Raw genomic sequence first — 21,646 nt, 5'->3', positions numbered from 1 at the left:
ATAAAATATATATATATATATATAAATAAATAGCTTTTTATCTGGACTATATCTGTCTGCTCAGAAGAACACTAATATATGTGTTAATATATATATATATATATATATATATATATATATATATATATATATAATATATATATATGTGTGTGTGTGTGTGTGTGTGTATATATATATATAGTGGTTTTATGTGTCAATGTGTTTGATAACCATTTCCAAACCTCTACTCGAGGAAGCCCAGCGTTAATTGCAGTCATCATCCATCCAGCACCTGATTTGCCTCATCAGCCTTTCGTTAAATAAAATCTGCTGATGATGGAATTTTAGCATACTTAAAACATACATGTTTTTATTGCACTGATGCTTATTTGTATTTATTCTTATGTTATTGAGTGCTTTACTGGCAAAAACACTTATTGCCCAGATTAGGTTTTAATGTGCTTAGCAACCAAGACTTTTGCACAGTACTGTATATATGTGTCAGTATGTATATGTATATATGTATATAATATATTTTAAGGGGTTAATTAACACTTTTTGAGAGTGTAAAGTCCTGGAACACACTTTCCGTACTTAATCCCTCCATCCAAACCCCCCATCTGTCCATCTGTACCTCCGTCCATTCCTCAGCAGAGGCGGCCGATGTCGTTTTTGGTGCAGCCCTGGTTGCAGCACATTCCAGCCAAGCCTAAGGAGAAGTTGCGTTTCTTTCTGTCCGGACTCGACCAGCTGATGTCCATTTTTCTGAAGCGTCCAGAAGGAAGCAGCGCATCCAGCCAGGTCCTGATCCCTCCGTCTCTCAGCAGGTCCTCAGAGGGGTTCGGCTCCACTCGGTCACTCTCAGTTTGCTCGCCCATGGCCTGGAGAAGCTCGCTGAGGGAAGGAGAGGAGGAGGAGGAGAGGAAAGAGGGCGGTTTGTTGCTTTGGGTCCAGATGGACTCTCCGGTTCTGTCTGAAGGGTTCTGGTTGGAGGACAGCAGGAAAGGACCTGAGAGAAACCAGAGATGGAAATGAGTCAGAAATATCTGATTTTATATCTAGATAGATGGACAAACGGAGGGGTCAGCTCAAAAAAGATTTAGTATATAGTTGTATACCATTTTTGGAAATAAATAAGATAGATGGATGGACAGAATGTCATCTTCAAAGAACTACGTGTATGTATATGTGTATATGTGTATATATATATATATATATATATATATATATATATGTGTGTGTGTGTGTGTGTGTGTGTGTATACATGTATATATCGTCGCTGTCCAAAGAAAAACATTGCTGTTGTGGGAAGCAAACCTTGTATCTCCATTTTTGTCGTTTTTCAGTTTTTGACATAATTTGAAAATATCCATACATAGACTTACATTGGACAGTACATACATACATATATATATATATATATATATATATATATATATATGTGTGTGTGTGTGTGTGTGTGGGTGTGTGTGTATATATATATATATATATATATATATATATATATACACACACATACATATACATAGATAGATGGAAACATGTTGAAGGATATAACCTATATATTTGATCTATTTTTCTATATATATGTAAGATTATTCAGCTCGTGCTCTTACCAACTTTAATCACTTCTAAACTAAACTGTGCAGGGAAACTGTGTTCCAGTGATTTAGGATCATCTGCATTAGTAAAGACTATTTAGGAAATTTAGACATATAAATACTCATATATTACTTGTCCAGAGTGAAGACTGTCCAGAGCAAAAGTGTCCGCACTGTAGAAAGTGACCAGCTGCGCTGAAGCGTTTCTGGGTTTTGGACTGAACTGAAATGTTGCTCTTGTTCTTGAGAGACTCGTATCTGAGCTGTTAGTGACCGTCAGCACATAAAGTGAGTTTCAGGCTGAACTGAGGAGCCATTTCTGCAGTGTGTGCCAGATAAGACAAGATTCGATTAGTTACGCCTAAGAAACTGTGTCGAGGATTGACTGATTGATTGACTGATTGATTGATTGATTAGTTGTGTCAGATGAAAAAGGAAATGTAAGATGATTTTCTTCCACCAGTAGATAAAAGTCTAAAGCTGGAGCGGAGTGCAGTGAGAGGAGGAGCTGGCCGCGGTGCTGAAACTACAACAAAATAAAAGTCCTTTCAGCAAAACATCAGATTTGTGTGGAAGCGAATTCCCGCCACTCAGAAATTAAATTAAGAAATTAAAACATTTTCTTGAAATGCTGACTTCATATCTCGACATAACTTTTCACTGTGTTGAAATAATGAGTTATTAAATGTCAGGGAAGTAACTATTTCGGGATAATATGTCATTACTATGAGATATTAAGTCATTATTTCGACATCGTGAGTCATTATTTGATTTAGTAGCCTGAGTCAATATTTCGAAATGCTGATTCAGTATTGCGGGAAAGTGTCTGTCTCAGGGTTTTACTTATTTCGAGAAAATCAGTCATTTTTCCATTGTAGTAAGTAAATATTTCGACAGAATAAGTAATTATGTCGACATTTTAAGTCAATATTTAGAAATACTAATTCAGTATTGCAGCAAAATGTCTATATTTTAGGGTACTACCTTTTTCAAGAAGATCAGTCAGTATTTCAATATATTAAGTCGATATATTGACTGAATAAGTAATTATTTCGAAATTTTAAGTCAATATTTCGAAATGCTAATTCCATATTGCAAGAAAATGTGTATTTCAGGGTATTATTTATTATTACTGTCAATATTTCAACAGAGTAAGTAATTCTTGCGAAATTCTGAGTCAATATCTCGGGAAAATGTCATTTCGAGGTGCTGAGTCAATGTTTCGAGAAATTGCCATCATTTAAATATATCAAATCAATATTTCTACAGGATAAGTCTTTGTTCCGAGATGCTAAGTCAATATTTCTAAATCTTAAACCAATATTTTAAGAAAATAAGTATATTGAGATAAGTCAATATTTTGACACACAGCTGCCAGAAACAGTGAAGGCAGCTTCTCTTGCTGGCGGGAATCACAGGTTTCTGTTCAGAAAATACACAATTAGCGTTAATTAGAGCCTCGTGTTAATTAGAGCCTCAGTGTTAATTAGAGCCTCGTGTTAATTAGAGCCTCTCTGATCACGACTGACTGATTAACAGCCATATATTCATCACGAATCACTGACCTGCCGACAGAACTGACTGAAGCTGCTTTGTTTGTTTGTTTGTTTGTTTAGTTACTCACTGCTCTGGTCGAGTCTCTCCGGGTCTTGATCCACACTCCTCCTCCACCGGGACCCTCCGCAGGTGAATATAACGGCTCTGATGAACTCCCTGCCGCACAGTTTCACCCCATAGTCCCTCTGCAGAGAGCCCTCACTCACGCACACGCACACCCCGCACAGCAGCAGCAGCGCCACTGGACACAGCCTGGAACCGGACATCGGGTCTGCGGAGTCTCGGAGACGCGGAGCTGCTGAAGGTTCACTGGTGGCTTTTATCGACCTTCTTTTCCACGCGGGGCATCTTTTATACCCTCTCACTGTCCACTTACCCACGTCACCCAACACCCCCACCATCACCCCCACCAGTACACCATTACTCATCTCTCCTCAGGCTCCACACACATCCACTCCCATCAGCAGCAGCTCTGCTGGACTTTCACACAGAGACATTACTGGAGTTAAATATGACAAACTAAACTCAAGCCAACTCTCTAACTGGGGGGCTTCCAGTGGCACACATTACTGCTCGGTGGGCTGGAGTCACTTCTTATTTTATAAAGTTATTGTTTTATTCATTAACAACTTCAACAGTGTGGATTAAAATACTATAAGCCAGACATCGAAGGGCATATTTTATTATATATATATATATATATATATATATATATATATATATATATATATATATATGGATACTGTGGGGCATGAAATACACAATAAGCTGTAATTATTTACCATAATTTCATATTTTATTCTTAGAATACTAAAGAAAATACTCTTCACACACACAAACACACAATATTGACATCGACATTTAGTATTATTTTTAAATATCTATTTTATGAAAAAGACCAAAAATGTCCTAAAATACCTTCTAGTGTTTGGGGGACCATCATAAGCTGCTAAAATAATGCACATACTATATTGTAACTATTATCTATTTACAGTAATTAAAGTTATCTGCCTTGAGATCTGATCACCTCTTACAAATATGGGCCACTCTGGATATTAATTTTGTTATAACGTCATTCTCGATGTTCTACAGCTTTGTCAGTCACTATAGAATCATCAGTCTCATTTGTTCATTTTTACAGCTTTCTGCTAATCAGTTGAAATCTATGAAGTTCTGGAGCTCCGTTTGAACACTTTAGTCATATGACACGTTCTCTTGGTTTGTTAAGTGAAAATAAGTTAAAACATCCTCTACAAGTAACTTATGAAAAAATAAACTATGAAATGTTATCAGAGGTGCCCAAACATTTGCACATAATTATATATCAATTTTATCAGCTCCACTGACCAAATAGGAGCCCTCTGTTGTTCTACAGTTACAGACTGTAGTCCATCTGTTTCTCTTTGTCAGTCCCTTTTCACCCTGCTCTTCAGTGGTCAGGACCTCCACACAGCAGGTACTATCTGGGTGGTGGATCATTCTCAGCTCTGCAGTCACACTTTTCAACAATGTAAATTTGCCTTTTGCAGAAGCCCAATTTTATTGATTAATAATCATTACAGAAACATGTTTGTTGTATTTATTGTTCATAACGCCAAAATCCTAACAATACAATCAGAGCGCTCACACTTTTTAATAAAAGCAAGATCTTGAGTTCTCGACACGTTTACAGTGCAGCCACAAATCCACCATCGTTTAACCGACACATGATTTTACTCAGAACTCTTTCTGGCCTTTCAGGTAATTAACTGCAATTCATTTAAAAATTTGTCAGTCATAATGTGTCAGTGGCTTTATTTACATTATTATCACAGGGCATCACAAAGTACACCAAACCACAGCGGATCTAAACCTTAATTACATTTACAGGCAGTGACAATGAACACTGCACTGTAGAAGACCTTAAATCTTGTCAACATATCTAACATATATCATTATGAAATGTAGGTCACTGCTGTCGGGAAAAAAACCCTTGTATTTTCAGTTTATGACACAATCTGAAAATGCCTGTTGGTCTTTACATTGTGTGTAAATTTCACAATAAATGGACCAAAAGAAACAACTCAAAATGACTTAAAACGAGAACTCTGGTTCCATTGACTCACATTAAAAGTAAAGTCTGTTTTTTCCTTCTCCTGTAAAGTTACCATTTTGGACAAACAAGGTTTTTTCCGACAGCAGCGATAAGAATATTCCACCTATTTCTACACATTTTTATTGACTTTATGTAGTGTATTTGTCATTCCACATGCAGATAGCTTTGTGTGTTTTTTTTAAAAATAGCACAATTCCTTGTCAAATAAGATGATTTAGAAATAGGTTGAGTGATCTTATTCTTACAACAATCTCAATATAAGATATCGTCACTGTCCAAAGAAAAACAACCAAATCTCCAAAAAGGCAACTTTACAGGAGAGGGCAAAAATGTTCTTTGCTTCTAATGTAAGTTAAGTGATTTCTAAGTATTTCTATTAGTCCAATCATTACGAAACTGTCAAACGATACGAAGGGCAGCTGGCTTGTTCAAATGATGGAGAAAAATAAAAATGGACAAAAATGCAGATGCATGTTTTCTTTGGACAGCGATGATGAGCTGACTAGATCTGAGATGATTTCACTTGAGATGTCACTTTTGCAGTGCCTTCAATGAAAATAGAGAGTTTAGAAGAAACAATCTGCAACCTCACTGGTTGTTATTATCCACATATATTAAGACAGCACTAAAATTAAATACTCATTAACAGAGTAGGGGGTAGAAACTAAGTTCAATTAGTCAGACAGAAGTGCAGCGTAAAGCATTTCGGCTGCTGTCCTTGAGTAACTGGCTCTGAGGTACCAAAGACAACACTCAGTTCCTTCACTGTTCTGCAGAGCCCTGCTGGTGACATCCCATATAAATAAAAAACCACGGGGCCACACTGTATTAAAGCATGGGAACAAGATCCTAAAGCATGGCTGTGAGTTAGTAAGGTGTGGGAACAAGATAATTGATTCGTAGCCACAACTTATTAAGGTATGGGAGTGAGATAATTAAGCCTTCTCATCTCATTCCCACACTTACTAAGTCGTGGCCACACGTTATTTCTATTTATACGGGCTGTCACCAGCAGGGCTCCGTACTGTTCAGTCCAATTCGCCTGATATGAATTATGCATGTCAACTGATGGTAACTGAGTAATAACTGGCAGCAATTCTCCACATTTTGGAGACATTTTCAGTTTCAAGTATGGTATTTTCCACATATGTCTGTGTTTAACGTTGTAAAAGGCACTTGCTGGTCTGTAATGCAGCTTAGAAGTACACTGTATGTCCAAAAGTGAGTTAATCCTAATCAGTGAGTTCAGCTAAAGTACATCCACTGCTGACACAGGTATATAATCTCCATAATCTCCTTTTAAAAGCATTGATCAATAGAATGGGATACTCTGGAGCAGCTGCACATGAGCCTAAGGTCAGCATGCCCAATGCCAAGCGTCAGCTAGAGGAGTATAAGCCCCCCAGCAGTGGAGCTGTGTTTTCTGGAGTGATGGAGCTCCATCTAATACCTTTGGGATGAATTGGAGTGATCCAGAACTGACCATCCAACATCCAGAGGTGTAAGTAACGAATTACATTTACTCTCGTTACTGTAATGGAGTACAGTTTTCCCTGTAACGGTACTTTTTTGAGTAGAATTAAATCATAGTACCTTTACTCTTACTTGAGTTATATTTTAATGAAATACTTTTACTTCGCTACTTTAATTTTCATAAAGTTAAAATAAACGATGAGCGTATCAGCTCAGAAACCAATACAACATCTTCCCAGTCTTTCAGTGATTCTAAAATACTTTATTGGAAACAGATAAGACTAGGACGTCTTATATTACCATCTAACCATGAAACGCATGCAGTGTAATGTAAACCTTATTCCTTGCACAGTTCAGAGAAAGGACTCTGATCAGTCTCAACTCTCAGAACTTCAGCTTTAGTGTTTTTCTGTACAGATTATTTCCAGTGATGTAGCCGAGTCGGCTCAGAAATATGTTCAGGTTGTGACGATAGAAATACAAAAAAGTAACTAAGTAACTCAGTACTTAAGTAGTTTTTTAATGAACTACTCATTTACTCTTACTGGAGTAATTTTATTTACTAATACTTGAACTTGAGTAAATCATCACTACAGTACCAGTACTTGTACTTGAGTAGGGATTTTCAGTACTCTTTACACCCCTGCCAACATCAGTACTTGACCTCACTAAAGCAGCAATCAAAAATCCCCACAGCAATGTTCAACATCTAGTGTAAAGCCTTCCCAGAAGATTAGAGGCTGCTACCTCAGCAAAAGGGGGCCAAACTCACTATTAATACCCTTCATTTCCGAGGAAGCGCTGGACGAGCAGGTGTCTACAAACTTTTGGACACATAGAGTACATGTGTGTAGCCCATGTTAAGAACACGGTCCACTGACTGTTAAAGTAAACTATGACTTCAGCATGTAGAGGATGATGAAACAAACCAGTAAACAGTTTGGGGAAACAGGAGTTTTGTTTATATAGCACAAAAATTCAAATCTTGTAAAGGGGCAATGACTCATCTCAATATCTGCCCAGGATAAGAAGCGCCATGAAGAAAATCTGCCATCAGCTGTGATCTGATTTTTACAGAATGCATAATTTACATTCAAATCATTTGCATTCAACAAAAACTGTCGTTCCCTTGGAGTTCAACACTGAATATCTGGTAACACTTTATTTGAAGCCTGCATAAGGACTTCATAACACATAAATAAGTATTGAATTATGTACTTATGTAGTTACTTATGAAGTTATCCACTTTTGCACTTATATTTGATTATAGTATAATAATCAATAGTGTTTTTATTTAGGCCTCTGCATAGCCCTGTATAAGCTCCATCATTTGAGGAGAACAGTTATAACAGTGTTATAAATGAAACAAACTGTCCATCACTTGAGTTTAAGGTCCCTTACATCAGTACAATGTCATTTACTTCATAAAACATCTTATGTCATCTTGCGATTAATAACATCAGCTGTTCATAAATACTCAAGTATTGCTTTATGAATATGTTATTCAATGATTATTCATGTGTAATAAAGTCTAGGTAGCCTTTACATGAAGTGTTACCAAATATTTTAGGCTGAAGTAAATAGCCTTGATCAGTTATTATAATAATAGGCTGACATCTATTACATTACGTTATAACAACATGAAAATGGCAACAACATTTAACGGAGAAGTGCAAGTGATCAGCACATGATGCGTTGGCTGCGTATTTATCTATGTTTAGCTGCAAAACTCAAGTAGAACTAAAAGTTTAAAAAATCTTTATAAACTGTAGACAAACTTTTTAGCGATGCTAATGATCGATGTAGTAAGTGCATAATGCTAACGCTAGCTAGCCAGTGAAACTCCAGTGAACAACTTTGTGTTTTAATGATGAAAATTTAACGAAATAATATTTCTGGGGGAAAAATGCTAAAGGGGGCTTTTGCCCTGAGTCTGAGGAGACGATTTACGCCAAAGGTCTAACTTTAAATTTTACACATCAAAAGAAAAAAAAAATCTTTTTAATTTAATATATCCAACGAATGCAGTGATACAGACTGAATTTAGAATGTCAGATCACAGTTATTCAGTAAATTTGTCAAAATTAGGTTTAACACCATCCTCTGACCAGAGGAGAAGTCAGAAATGTGGGCATCTTACCCTGGGGGGCTTGCCTGATGAAGTAAAATGGACGGAAAGTGCCTGAACACACTGATTGCTACATATTAGTCATTGATAAATGTACACAATTAGGAGATAAAAATGAACCATAAATTACATCCAGGTTACACATTTCTAATCAACAGTAATTACAAGTCTTAGTGACACCTGAACACTTGCTTGCTGTGGAGTAAAGAGTTTAAAGAATACTCCAGTCTTTCAACCTGATCTCCATCCGCTGCCTCTGCTTCAGCACCTGCTCATCGGCTTGTACTGTAAATGCATTCCGAGTCTTTTTAAAACAAGATTATTGTTGACAGCATTCAGCAGATGCAGCAGATACAGATTAGTATGAAAACAGTAGTTTTTATTAATGTATGGCAATGCTTTGGTAACGCTTTGACAGCTCTTTCATTGGCGTAATTGAGTGATCTTCATCGGTCAGAGATGGGCTTTCATTATAATTGGTTGACGCTGACCCAGAAAAAAAGACAGGTGGAGGGTTCCTCATTTCTCAGAGAGAAGGGGGAGGTGAGATTTGGCTCTTCGTGCTTTCTCAACGCTCTCGAATGTCGGCGTTCCATGAGGCAAACTCAAACGATCTCCTTCAGACGCCATGATGCTCTCGGCTTCATCTGTAAACACAGTAAACAAGCTGCACATCCACACAGACTGGACAGCAATACTTAAAGATGGTTTAGTGTGCAACTCTAAATACATTTCAAAAGAGTAACAGGAAAGGGCAAAATATGTTCTCTGTGGCAAAAATATATTTTCACGATACACGATATGTATCATTGTATGATATGTATTATATTTCGTTTGAGGTTTGTGAACAAACTGGAACAGACAAAACAAAACAACAAAACATCAAAATATGCCACAATTTTTATTTGCTGAGCTTAAAATCTTGGAAAAAAATAATGTGCCATAACTTTTTCATAGACCACATTTTATATTTTTTCCACCAATAGGTTAAATTCAGAAAATAAACAGCAGTAAGTATGTATTCCCTGTATAGGATATGTACTTCTTTTCATAATCCTCATATGTCCTACAGGTTATGTCCTATGTGGCTTGCAATGCATACATACACCGATCAGGCATAACATGATGACCACCTCCTTGTTTCTGCGCTCATTGTCCATTTAATCAGCTCCACTTACTATATAGGTGCACTTTGTAGTTCTACAGTTACAGACTGTAGTCCATCTGTTTCTCTGCATACTTTGTTAGCCCCCTTTTACCCTGTTCTTCAGTGGTCAGGACCCCCATGGACCCTCACAGAGCAGGTACTATTTGGGTGGTGGATCATTCTCAGCACTGCAGTAACACTGATGTGGTGGTGGTGTGTTAGTGTGTGTTGCGCTGGTACGAGTGGAGTTTTTAAACACTGTGTCCACTCACTGTCCACTCTATTAGACACTCCTACCTTGTCAGTGGACCTTGTAGATGTAAAGTCAGAGACAATAGCTCATCTGCTGCTGCACAGTTTGTGTTGGTCATCCTCTAGTCCTTCATCAGTGGTCACAGGACGCTGTTGGCTGGATATTTTTGGTTGGTGGACTATTCTCAGTCCAGCAGTGACACTGAGGTGTTTAAAAACTCCAGCAGCACTGCTGTGTCTGATCCACTCAGACCAGCGCAACACACACTAACACACCACCACCGCATCAGTGTCACTGCAGTGCTGAGAATGATCCACCACCCAAATAGTACCTGCTCTGTGAGGGTCCATGGGGTTCCTGACCACTGAAGAACAGGGTAAAAGGGGGCTAACAAAGTATGCAGAGAAACAGATGGACTACAGTCTGTAACTGTAGAACTACAAAGTGCACCTATATAGTAAGTGGAGCTGATAAAATGGACAATGAGCGTAGAAACAAGGAGGTGGTCATAATGTTATGTCTGATCGGTGTATACAGCAGGTACCGTGTGCATGTTCCAGCAATTAAAAGGTGGAATACAGGTAAAATGCAGAGTTTTTGGGAATGAGTCAGGACACCTAAAACGGAGCTGAAAAATGTGACCATTCCAGGAAATACAGGACCATCCTGATGGGAAAACGCATGACTCATGACGTGATTGCTAATCAAACAGCAGCAATCTTAAAATACAGGAATCTATGGACTTCAAACCTGGATGATTAATTGGTAAGTAAAGCGGTTCCTGGAATCGATCGGTGAACACAGGCTCAGCAAACTCAAAGAACGGCAACCCTGATGTAGTAATCGAGTAATGACAAACGACAACAAAGTCACAATTTAAACCCTCCTGACCTCTGAAAGATTCACTTCTTACTGCACTGAAAAGAATTAGAGTTGAGTACAGACAGGAAGAAAAGCATCAAAACTCTACAGGCTGCACACTGTAGCACTTCAAAGTGATTTCTAAGAGTGCTGATTGAATTAATAACACAGTGCATAGCCTTGAGAAATTACTGGACCAAACTGGATCAGATTATACCTCTTAACACATAATTTGACACCAAGACGTCGCCACGAGAGAAACGTGAAAGTATCATTTTCCTATTAATGTCTAGATAATTTTTTAGAAACGTTCTTAAACCCAGTGATTGGTAGGTGCCACTTGAAGGCAGGACGGGATTAGCAGGATGAATGCAGCTCTTACACGAACGTATAATCAGAAATCAATCAGTGTAGAAAAACTCAATAAGCTTAAGTTGACCCTTCTACAGTAATTGAATTGAATCGGAAAAGAACAGAAGCGAACGTGACGTCACGCTGCGCAAATCAACCACTAACTTCCTGATAAAAGGACGAGGATGTCGGTGACTAAAAATATTAACCCTTGTGTGGTGTTGATGTGTTTGTTACTCAGTGATCTGCTGGACCCACCACATTACTGTTTTTTAACTAATACAGTCATAACAATTTATGTAAAAACACCAGATGTTTAAAATATCACAAGTGGCCAGCGTAGGGTTCTCCTTTAGCAGCTGTAGCCAGTCAGCAGCCTGTCCATGTTGTCCACCCTCACACACACACACACACACACACACACACAGACACACACACACAGACACACACACACACACACACAGACACACACACTAACAGCAGGCCATGTAGGAGGAGAACAGAGTGAAGGACACAGCACCTCCACACTTTTACTCCCCGCGGGTTCACCCAACACCACATGTGTAATATAAATGTGTGGGGGGTGAACAGAGTGAAGACACTGAAAATGGGTTATTTTATATGATCTTCACAGAAAATGAGCAAAGGCCAAGAATCTGAGGTTGAAATAATAATAAATCACATCATTTTTTCTTTTGGTAAACATGAAAATGGGTCCCACAGACCTGAACACCCCACAAGGGTTAATTCATTGGTTAAGATTACTGAGTAAGAGTGGTTTGGTGTGAAATGCACAGTTCTAGAGAAAATTCTAGAGTCCAAATTGTTCGCAGTGGTGGTGATAGGAACCAGACAGCCACCTCTAAAAGCTCCCTCACAGAAAGTTACTACATGAAATGCATACTGCCTGATGCTTGAGACATTGTTTTACAATAGTTTTTTATAAGGTTTGACCTAAACCATAAAAATAACATTCATAGTGGGAAGGTACATGAAGGTTTTACCACTATTTTACTATCATCAACACTACATATTGACATTTAGATGATACATGCAGGAATCCCTGGTTCCTATCACTATCACTGTAAACAACTCAAAATCTCAATGAGAAACTTGCTTCAACGTGGTGCAATTTCCCTTTAACCGTTTTGAAGTCAGCAGTTTTGACCGGTGATAATACAAGAATGCTATGATTACATGAACACTTTCTCACTGAAACAAGCAGGAAAATACAGTTTCTAATCTTTCAATCCATATAACAGTGTTTGTAAGAAGAAGAGAAGAGGTTTCATTACGATTTGAGGAAAAGCTAGTGTTGCATGTCCAGTCATGTTGTGCAGAAAGACAAAAACGTTTTACCTTCACATTTTTACCATGTTTTTGTCATGGGACGTCAAAACAAATGGAAAAAAGTCACAAGTGCAGACTCAATACAGTATGCAAATCATCTGTAAACGTCACTTATAACGTGCTCAACTAGGAAATGAGGTAGACTAAATAATTACATTTACATAGCCATTAATTTAAAAAAAATTTAAATGGCCATAAGTTAACCGTTAAACCCAACCAAAATGGCCCCTCTTTCAGAGCTGTGCAATCTGTGTTAATGGAAGCTGCACGGTGTGTGCTTAAAGGCAGGTAATGTGTTGTACCTCTCATGCGGTGGATGAGCGTCCCGTATGCCATGTCCAGCTGATAGACCAGAATGAAGCTGAGTGGAATCACAGGGGCAAACAGAGCAGGCTTCTTCCTCTTTATGGCTCTGCAGAGTGTAAAAGCCAAATTAAAGGTTAAATAAAAAATAAACAAATAAAACTAATATCGGCCAATGTTATCAGTCAACTGATAAAACGGTTGAGCCCTAATATGTGTCAGTGTGTCAGTGTGTGTGTGTGTGTGTGTGTGTCTGATACTGACCCCGCAGTGAGGCCGAATGCTGCCAGGCCAAAGAAGCTTCCAAAGTATTTGATGAATTCTCTGGACCAGGCGATCTGCATGGCCATCTGCCGCTCGCGCATTTCATTCTGCATCAGGATCTGACGCTCCATCTACACACACACACACACACACACACACACACACACACACACACACACAAATTGTGACTGTCAGTGATAATATATCCAATGTGTTATATGTACATATAAGTCCATATATGCAATTATAAGTCTATATGAATTATATATATGTAAGGAATTATATGAAGCAATATGTACATACTTTACTTTTAATCAATTCTTCATGAAATTTACACACAATGTAAAGAAAAACAGGCATTTTGAAATTATGTCTTCAACTGAAAAATGAAAATAGAGATACAAGGTTTTCTTCCGACAGCAGCGATATGTAAGGACCTATATGCAACATGTCCCCTATGCACCACATATATTGTTGCGCATAGGTCCTTATGTATATACGTGATACATAAGGGATATTTTGTTGCATACAGTCCTTCCATATCGTTGCTGTCCAATTAAAAACATACATCTCCATTTTTTAGATTTTTTAATTTTCTGCATCATTTGAGCTTATATGTATCACATATATACATAAGGACCTATATGTAACAATATATCTCATATGCATTATATATACACATGTAAGGACCTATATGCAACAATTTGTCCCCTGTGTATTATCTTTATGTAAGGACCTACATGAAACAATAATAATGTACCTACATGTGATATATGATAAATGTATCATATATTGTAGAACTCAGAAGAGCTTCACTGATGTCAAAGTAGGATATGATTGGCTTACAGTGTATAGAGTCTACTATGATTGTCTAAACTGGATGTTGCGCTTTTCCCTACTGCCAAACAGCAGAGGATTACTACCCCTTATCTTAGAGAATACTACAAATCTGTCAAAGGGTCAAACTAACAGCGGTTTAGGGCTGTTAATCATTTATTGAGTTAACGCATAATTAACATGTTAACTTTGATACCTGTAGCAATAACATATCACAGAACTCAGAGCAGCGTGTCTAATATGACGGAACTGAACCACTGAAATTAAAACACCTGTAAAGCCAGCAAACAACACATATTAACCAGTGACATTTATTAGAGAAGGACAGGGAGAAAACAGAAGACAGAAAAACACGGAGGAAGACAGATAGGTGTGATAAATAACTACTTGATCTGTGTAACAGCCTTAAGGGAGGAAGGGGGGAGGAAGGGTGGAGGAGGTGGCGGAGGTGCAGGTCTTGCGTGTGTGTCTAATACCCCACATTTATTAACCTCCAGCAACAGTGAGCAGTGAATTAATAGTAAAATAGGTACAATTTTTTCCTAGTTCAAGGCTTATTTGGGTTATTTCTGTAATTTAATTGGTTGCTAATGAAATCTGTGATTCTAATCCAGTATTAATCTGGAGTGTGTGTAGTTGTTACAGCCATTATAGTAATAATTGTGGAGTGATTCTAATCCAGTATGAATCTGCAGTGTGTGTAGTTGTTACAGCCATTATAGTAATAATTGTGGAGTGATTTTAATCCAGTATGAATCTGCAGTGTGTGTAGTTGTTACAGCCATTATAGTAATAATTGTGGAGCGATTTTAATCCAGTGTGAATCTGCAGTGTGTGTAGTTTTTACAGTCTGACGGTAATAATTGTGGAGTGATTTTAATCCAGTGTGAATCTGCAGTGTGTGTAGTTTTTACAGTCTGACTGTAATAATTGTGGAGTGATTTTAATCCAGTATGAATCTGCAGTTTTTACAGTCTAACAGTAATTTGTAATAATAATAGTGTAATAGTAAATTGTAATAATAATTCTTCCCATCCGAAAAATTAATATAATGAAAACATTACAACACATTATTTATGTTTTGGAATATACTGGCAACAGCATATTTCATTCCTCAGGAACAAATCAGTATGATTTGGGGAGAAATCAAATAGTTCCTTCAGCCTGTGTTTTAACTATTACCCCTCTAAGCAATGCAGAGCGAAGAAAGACTGAATCACATTACTAAGGCGTCACTGAGGCACATCCGAAGGGCTGTGTGACAGAATGACCTCAAACACACGTCACTCCGACAAAAACAAACCACACTTCGCTTTATAATATATTGTTTGTTAATCGCTATCACAACACTGACCTTTTCAACACTGATATGACAGAAGGCTACAACATGCAAATGAGCCTGAAACGAATCACGATGGGTTTTATTGTGTGCTGTGAGCATCCTGAACGGTCAACATGAGATTCTGTGGGTGTTCGGATGAATCAAAGATATTCACATGGCCCAAGAAATGTGAATAATGTTGGCCGAAAGGAAGACCAATTTTTTTACACATCAAGGGTTCACAAACGTCTTTTTATATACTGCATGGCATACTGCAGTCATAACCCCTATACTCGACAGGGGCATGAACATATCTGCTGATACCGATTAGGTTTATTAAATGCAGAAACTGGGACTAAATCAACCTTGAATAGCTTTACATTTATTTCCGGTAGGGTTACAAGTGCAGTAAACGGAATAAAATGCCAATTTTTTAGCGTCCCCCTGAACGTTCTGCTCTTCCACAGCTCAATAAATACAACATCAAAATCAAATACTGGTTTGAAATATCTAATCTAAACATACATTCAATGCATATATTTATATATCACTGCTGTCAGAACAAAACCTCGTATCTCCAAAATGGTAACTTTACAAGAGAAAGAAAAAATATACTTTACTTTTAACGTAAGTCAATAGAACCAGATGTCTTTTCAACTAATTCTAGGTCATTTCTTTTGGTCCATTCATAATAAAAATCATGCACAATGTAAAGGGCAACAGGTATTTTCAAAGCCAAAAACCGAAAAATGACAAAAATATTTAATATGTTGTCCTATTGTGCACACACATACAAAAAGCTTTCTCTGGAGCAACAGAACCTGCTTTTTTCTTCTCTTTTTCTCTTTTTTGCCAAAAATACATTATATAGACATTAAATATGACAACCATTATTGTTACGTCAATTATTTGCAACAATAATACATGATAACACTGCTAACTTAGCTAGTTAAACTATAAGGCAAAAAGTATATGGACACCTGTCCTTAAACACCTATTTGAACTTGCTGGACATCCTATTGGCTCATGGGCATTAATATGTTGTCCCCCCCAATCCTAAAAAACAGCCCCAGACCATTATCCTTCTCCTGGCACTCACCACTCCAGTGAACACGTTTCCACTGCTCCAGAGACCAGTCACATGCTTTACATTGCCCATAGTGATCTTAGGCTTGTGTGCAGCTGCTCCCATTTTCTGAAGCTCCCGACACACAGTTCTTGTGTCCACATACTTTTGGCCACTAGTGTACGTTTTTCCAGTGCAAGTCAATGTAAAATTCTTCTCCTTTCCGTCATATGAAATTCATCCATCACTGAGAAAAACAAGCAAACGAAGCACAAACTGAAACGATGAAAATACAGCAGTGAGTACTGAGTGCCAGGCTTCATGAACACGGGAACTGAAAATGAGTAACTACACGGCTCTGTGCTGTACGCTCAGAGATCTTGTCAAATGAAGCTTGGAGATTAAACATACCAAGTCACTTTCAATAATCAGCCTCCAAAACATCAGGTGAATCAGAAAAAACAGGTTAGTTATATCTAACCGTTTGTATGGGCCATAAGATTCGAATGGTTGGGAACCCCTGCCATAGAAGAACCACCTTCGGTTCTCTAGAGAAGCTTTTAACTGAGTCTCTTATTGAACCACTGAATAGAAAGGTTTCTACAGAAGCAAAAGCTCTTCTTCTGTGGCACCGGTATTTTTAAGAGCCTGCTCTCTCTCAACTGTAGACAAGCAGGAAATAATCTCTTTGCCTTCCATAAAGGCTCTGAATCAGGGCTGTTAATGCAAACTGAGGTGGCTTTCAAACAGCTCTTATCAGCCAAAGTAATGCCGAATTACTATTTATGATGTCTTGAATTAATTATTCACCCATTATTATTCCCATTAGACATTCAGCAGAATTCTGATCTGAAAATACTGCCTTTCAAATCCATTCAGCACTGTTAGCTGACCTATAACACGCCACAGTCTGGATCTGGACCCCTAGACGCTCTGGGTCCTTTCTGCACAGCTGATCTTTTGGCACCTTCACGAATTAGCATGTTTTGTCTCAAACATTGGGCCAAATCTTTGTTCTGACCATTTCCTGTTTGCGAGCAGGCGTATTCTGCTACAGTTTTATCCCAGACAAATGAACAAAAGCTGTTTAAACATGCTTTAACTCAGCTGGAGCGCGGGTCTGAATGTTAACTGGACGTCTCTGAGAAAAGAAAGGACATCTGTCATTGTGACGTTAACGGAAATGGAACGTGCACTTAAACGTGTTAAGTGCTACAAATTGCAGGGTGTGTTTCCTCCTCATTAGGAATTGCGCTTTTACTGTATAATTTTGAATATATACCCCACCTTTTAATGAATGTCAGCATGAAACTGAGATAAAATCATTTCCTGAAAATAATACATTCATTTAGATATTATATCCTGAAATGACTGGAGCATAAATGTCTTTAACAGAGAGAAGAGAGAAAGAGAAGTAGTGATATCAAATTCGCCCATTAAGACTCAAGCCTAAAAGTGGTATAAAGCATGCTTGATTTTTGACTGTAACTTGTCATTTTTTAGTTACATCAACACAAATATTCAATGCAAATGATGTAAACTGTGGACAAAAGAAAAAAACAAACACATCAAAAGGTTAAACAACACATCCATTTATAAACTGAAAAACATTTATTTATATGCAATAACAACTAATACAATTCAGTTTACAGTTTAAACCACGAAAGGTAGTTTCAGAAGGTTTAGTCAATATTTCAAGTGTTCTGGCAACAAAAAAGAAGTTATTTAAGAAAAAAACAACACTGTAATTATCTTTTTTTTAGGAATTTGTGTCACATTATCTGCCTCATCACTTTTAAAATCCACTACATTACAAAATGTATGTGGTCACCTGGCCATCACACCTATATGAACTTGTTAGGCATCCGATTTCAAAACCATGGGCATTAACGTTGCCAGCGACACCCTCCTCCTCCACCCTTCTGGGAAGCTTTCCACAAGATTTTGGAGTGCGTCTGTGGGAATTTGTGCTCATTCAGTCAAAAAAGCATTTGTGAGGTCAGACACTGACGTAGGACGAGAGGGCCTGGCTCACAATCAAATTTCAATTCATGTTCAGAGGGGTTGAGGTCAGGGAGGTCAGGACTCTGTGCAGGCCACTGGAGTTCCTCCACACTAAACCAAACGTCTTTAAGGAGCTCGCTCTGTGCAATGGGGCTCAGTCATGCTGGAACAGGAAAGGATCTTCCCCAAACTGCTGCCACAAAGTTGGAAGCATACAATGTTAATAAGCATTAACATCACCCTTTACTGGAACTAAGAGGTCATAACCCTGAAAAACAGCCCAGCCCATCATCCCTCCTCCTCCAAACTTTACAGTTAGCACTATGTATTCTGGTAGGTAGCGTTCTTCTGGCATCTGGCAAACCCAGATTCGTCCATCAGACTGCCAGATAGTGAAGTGTGAATCATCACTCCAGAGAACGGTTCCACTGCTCCAGAGTCCAGTAGCGGCGTGGTTTACACCACTTCAATAAACGCTTGGCATTGTGTCACCTTAGGCTTGAGCGCAGCTGTTCGGGTACGGAAACCCATTTCATGAACTCCTGATGCACAGTTCTTGTGGTGATGTTGCTTCCAGAGGCAGTCTGGAACTATAGAGTGGGGGATGCAACAGAAGATACGCTACACATGTCAGCACTCAACAGCCCCGCTCTGTGAGTTTGCATGCTCTACTGCTTCACAGCTGAGCTGTTGTCGCTCCTAGACGGATCCATTTCACAATAAAAGCACTTACAGTTGACTGGGGCAGATCTAACATGGCAGAAATTTTACAGACTGACTTGCAGCAAAGGTGGCGTCCTGTGACAGTGCCACATTTAAAGCCTATGAGCTCTTCAGTATGGCCAACTTACAGCCAGTGTTTGTCTATCGAGACTGCAAGGCTATGTACTTGATTTTATACACCTGTTAGCAATGGGTGTGGCTGAAACACCTGAACTCAATAATTAGGAGAGGAGTGTCCACATACTTTAGGCCATAAAGTGTATAACATATCGTGGATATATAATATGTGGATTTTTAATTTTTTTTTTTATTTTACAGCTACTAATTAATTGTAATTATTGAAACCTACACGGTGCACGGTGGCGCAGGGGGTAGCGCTGTTGCCTCACAGCGAGAATGGCCTGGGTTCGATTCCCAGCCGGGTGACCAGGGTCATTTCTGTGTGGAGTTTGCCTGTTCTCCCCGTGTCTGCGTGGGTTTCCTCCCACAGTCCAAAGACATGCAGTCAGGACAATTGGACATGGTTAACTGCCCCTAGGTGTGTGTGATTGTGTATGTCTGTCTGTCTGCCCTGCGATGGATTGGCGACCTGTCCAGGGTGTATCCTGCCTTCCGCCCAATGACAGCTGGGATAAGCTCCAGCAACCCAGAAGGATAAGCGGTTTTGATGATGTATGTATGCAAACCTATAAAGAAGTTGGACTGAACCACTATATCAGCATCACTTTTACGCAATAACTCAGAATAATGGCCAACTTAACAGGCAGCCAGAATAATGACCAGTAGTTGGAAGAAAGCTGATATCAAACAGTTGGAAATTTATTCAAAAGACAACATGTCATGACCCAATCAGCAGCCTCATAGCAGTCTAGTAGGGGTGAACGTGAAAAAAGAGCACAAGAATAAATGTCTCTATGAGAGATTTATGAACAACAGTGCAATCAGCAGCTCTCCTGTAGTGTTAAAGTATCTCTCCATTCTAAATCTAGAGCCTTTACCTCATACCTGTTCTCTTCATTATGTTCGTCTGGTCTTAAAGTGGTAATCAGTTTAAGAGGTCATCAGTATTTATTATTCTCATTATTACTGCTTATCATACTCACTTCAACCTCCATTATATTATACCTACTACTAACCTTTCTTACAAATACTTGAAGCACATTTTAAGAACAGAAACTTTTTTTTGGCTCAGTCACCCACCACACACGTTTTTCTTGTCTCTTATTGTTATTTCTGTCTAAAGTGCTTTACAGACAGCAGGATAGCTCTCACGTTTAGTCTTCTTCCAAACTCACTTCTTTGATATGAAATTATCCACATTCATCAATCACTTTCATAATAAAGCTCTTTATTCTATATAAGGCAGCCATGAGTCACTATACAGATGGAACATCATTGTCATTTATTTTTACAGCTGCTCGTTACATCATGAAGTCACTTCATGATGAATGAACCAAAGGAAATGGTCCAAAATTACTTACAATAAAAACTTTTCACATTAACGTTAAAAACGTTTTTCGCTTCTCTTGTAAAAGTTACCGATTCTACGTTTTCTTGTGACAGCGATGATTATCATTTGGTGGTCTTCAACCCAATTTTGTCCAATTTGTTGTTGCAATTTCACAAAGATGCCCTACAAACCAAATGAAGGTAACTCAAAAGCCTTGGATACACAACATAATATAAAATTACTGATGCACAATGATATAGGAATCATATATTTGCATAAAAAAAGGAAAATATCCACATCAGAAAAAAAACGAGTGCCATTGCAAGCCCACAGGAATTCTCCATAATGCTAATTCAGGGGGGTGTAGTCTCAATTTGTGCATTTTATTAATGTTTATGCATCAGCATTGGCAGATATGTACAGAGAAAATATCAGATATCAGCATCTGCCCACATTTTTTTCCCTTTAGTACGATCTGCAGATACCAAAACAAACACAGAGGTGTAGAAGTTTGCTGCTGCTGCTGTTTTCACTACTGTCAGTACCAACACAATAAAGGAGAAACAGGAGAAAGAGCTGAGCTCACCCTGTCCTCCACTCAGCTATTCTCTGCCCTCCTTGCTTGGGTTTGTTCTTTGGCATCTTTGTTTTCTTTGTTTCCAACTTTCTCACCTTTCCTGGTCGGTTTGGTTCCCGTTTCGCTTTCGCACTTGGTCGAGTTTACGCCATACCCTCATTACTGAGGTTGGTGGTTCATGTACCGCTCTGGACTTTCCTCAGCCCTTGCCTTTGAGGAGCTCCTCATTTCGCTGCCAACCATCATACCCCCACCGCCCACACCCCCGGACCAAAGCCAGTACACAGCTGGGTTGGAATTATTAAT

At 38.5% G+C, this 21,646-nt stretch overlaps 2 protein-coding genes across 3 annotated transcripts in view; both read right to left on the bottom strand.

The window, feature by feature from the left end:
- Positions 1-506: 506 nt before the first annotated feature.
- rln1 (relaxin 1) lies at positions 507-3,794 on the bottom strand. The gene is made up of 2 exons (XM_036588343.1): positions 3,205-3,794; positions 507-988 (listed from the first exon to the last, which is right to left on the bottom strand). The coding sequence occupies exons 1-2, from the start codon at positions 3,563-3,565 to the stop codon at positions 627-629; spliced, it is 723 nt and encodes a 240-aa protein (XP_036444236.1). The 5' UTR covers positions 3,566-3,794; the 3' UTR covers positions 507-626.
- A 3,450-nt stretch (positions 3,795-7,244) lies between these two features.
- The window catches only part of plgrkt (plasminogen receptor, C-terminal lysine transmembrane protein), a 30,363-nt gene continuing 15,961 nt past the window's right edge, over positions 7,245-21,646 (bottom strand). The window contains exons 3-5 of one of the 2 annotated variants that reach the window (XM_036587740.1): positions 13,363-13,493; positions 13,098-13,207; positions 7,245-9,480 (exon numbers count right to left, since the gene is read on the bottom strand). In XM_036587740.1, the coding sequence (XP_036443633.1) occupies positions 9,353-9,480; positions 13,098-13,207; positions 13,363-13,493 (369 nt within the window). In that variant the 3' untranslated portion in view covers positions 7,245-9,352. The remainder of the gene's footprint in view (positions 9,481-13,097; positions 13,208-13,362; positions 13,494-21,646) is intronic. The other variant, XM_036587741.1, reaches the window with a different exon arrangement.

The sequence above is a fragment of the Colossoma macropomum genome, unplaced genomic scaffold (assembly GCF_904425465.1).
Source record: "Colossoma macropomum unplaced genomic scaffold, Colossoma_macropomum, whole genome shotgun sequence".
NCBI classification, from domain to species: domain Eukaryota; kingdom Metazoa; phylum Chordata; class Actinopteri; order Characiformes; family Serrasalmidae; genus Colossoma; species Colossoma macropomum.
Note: the sequence above shows the minus strand (reverse complement) of the source record. Positions and strands in the feature narration are given on the sequence as shown.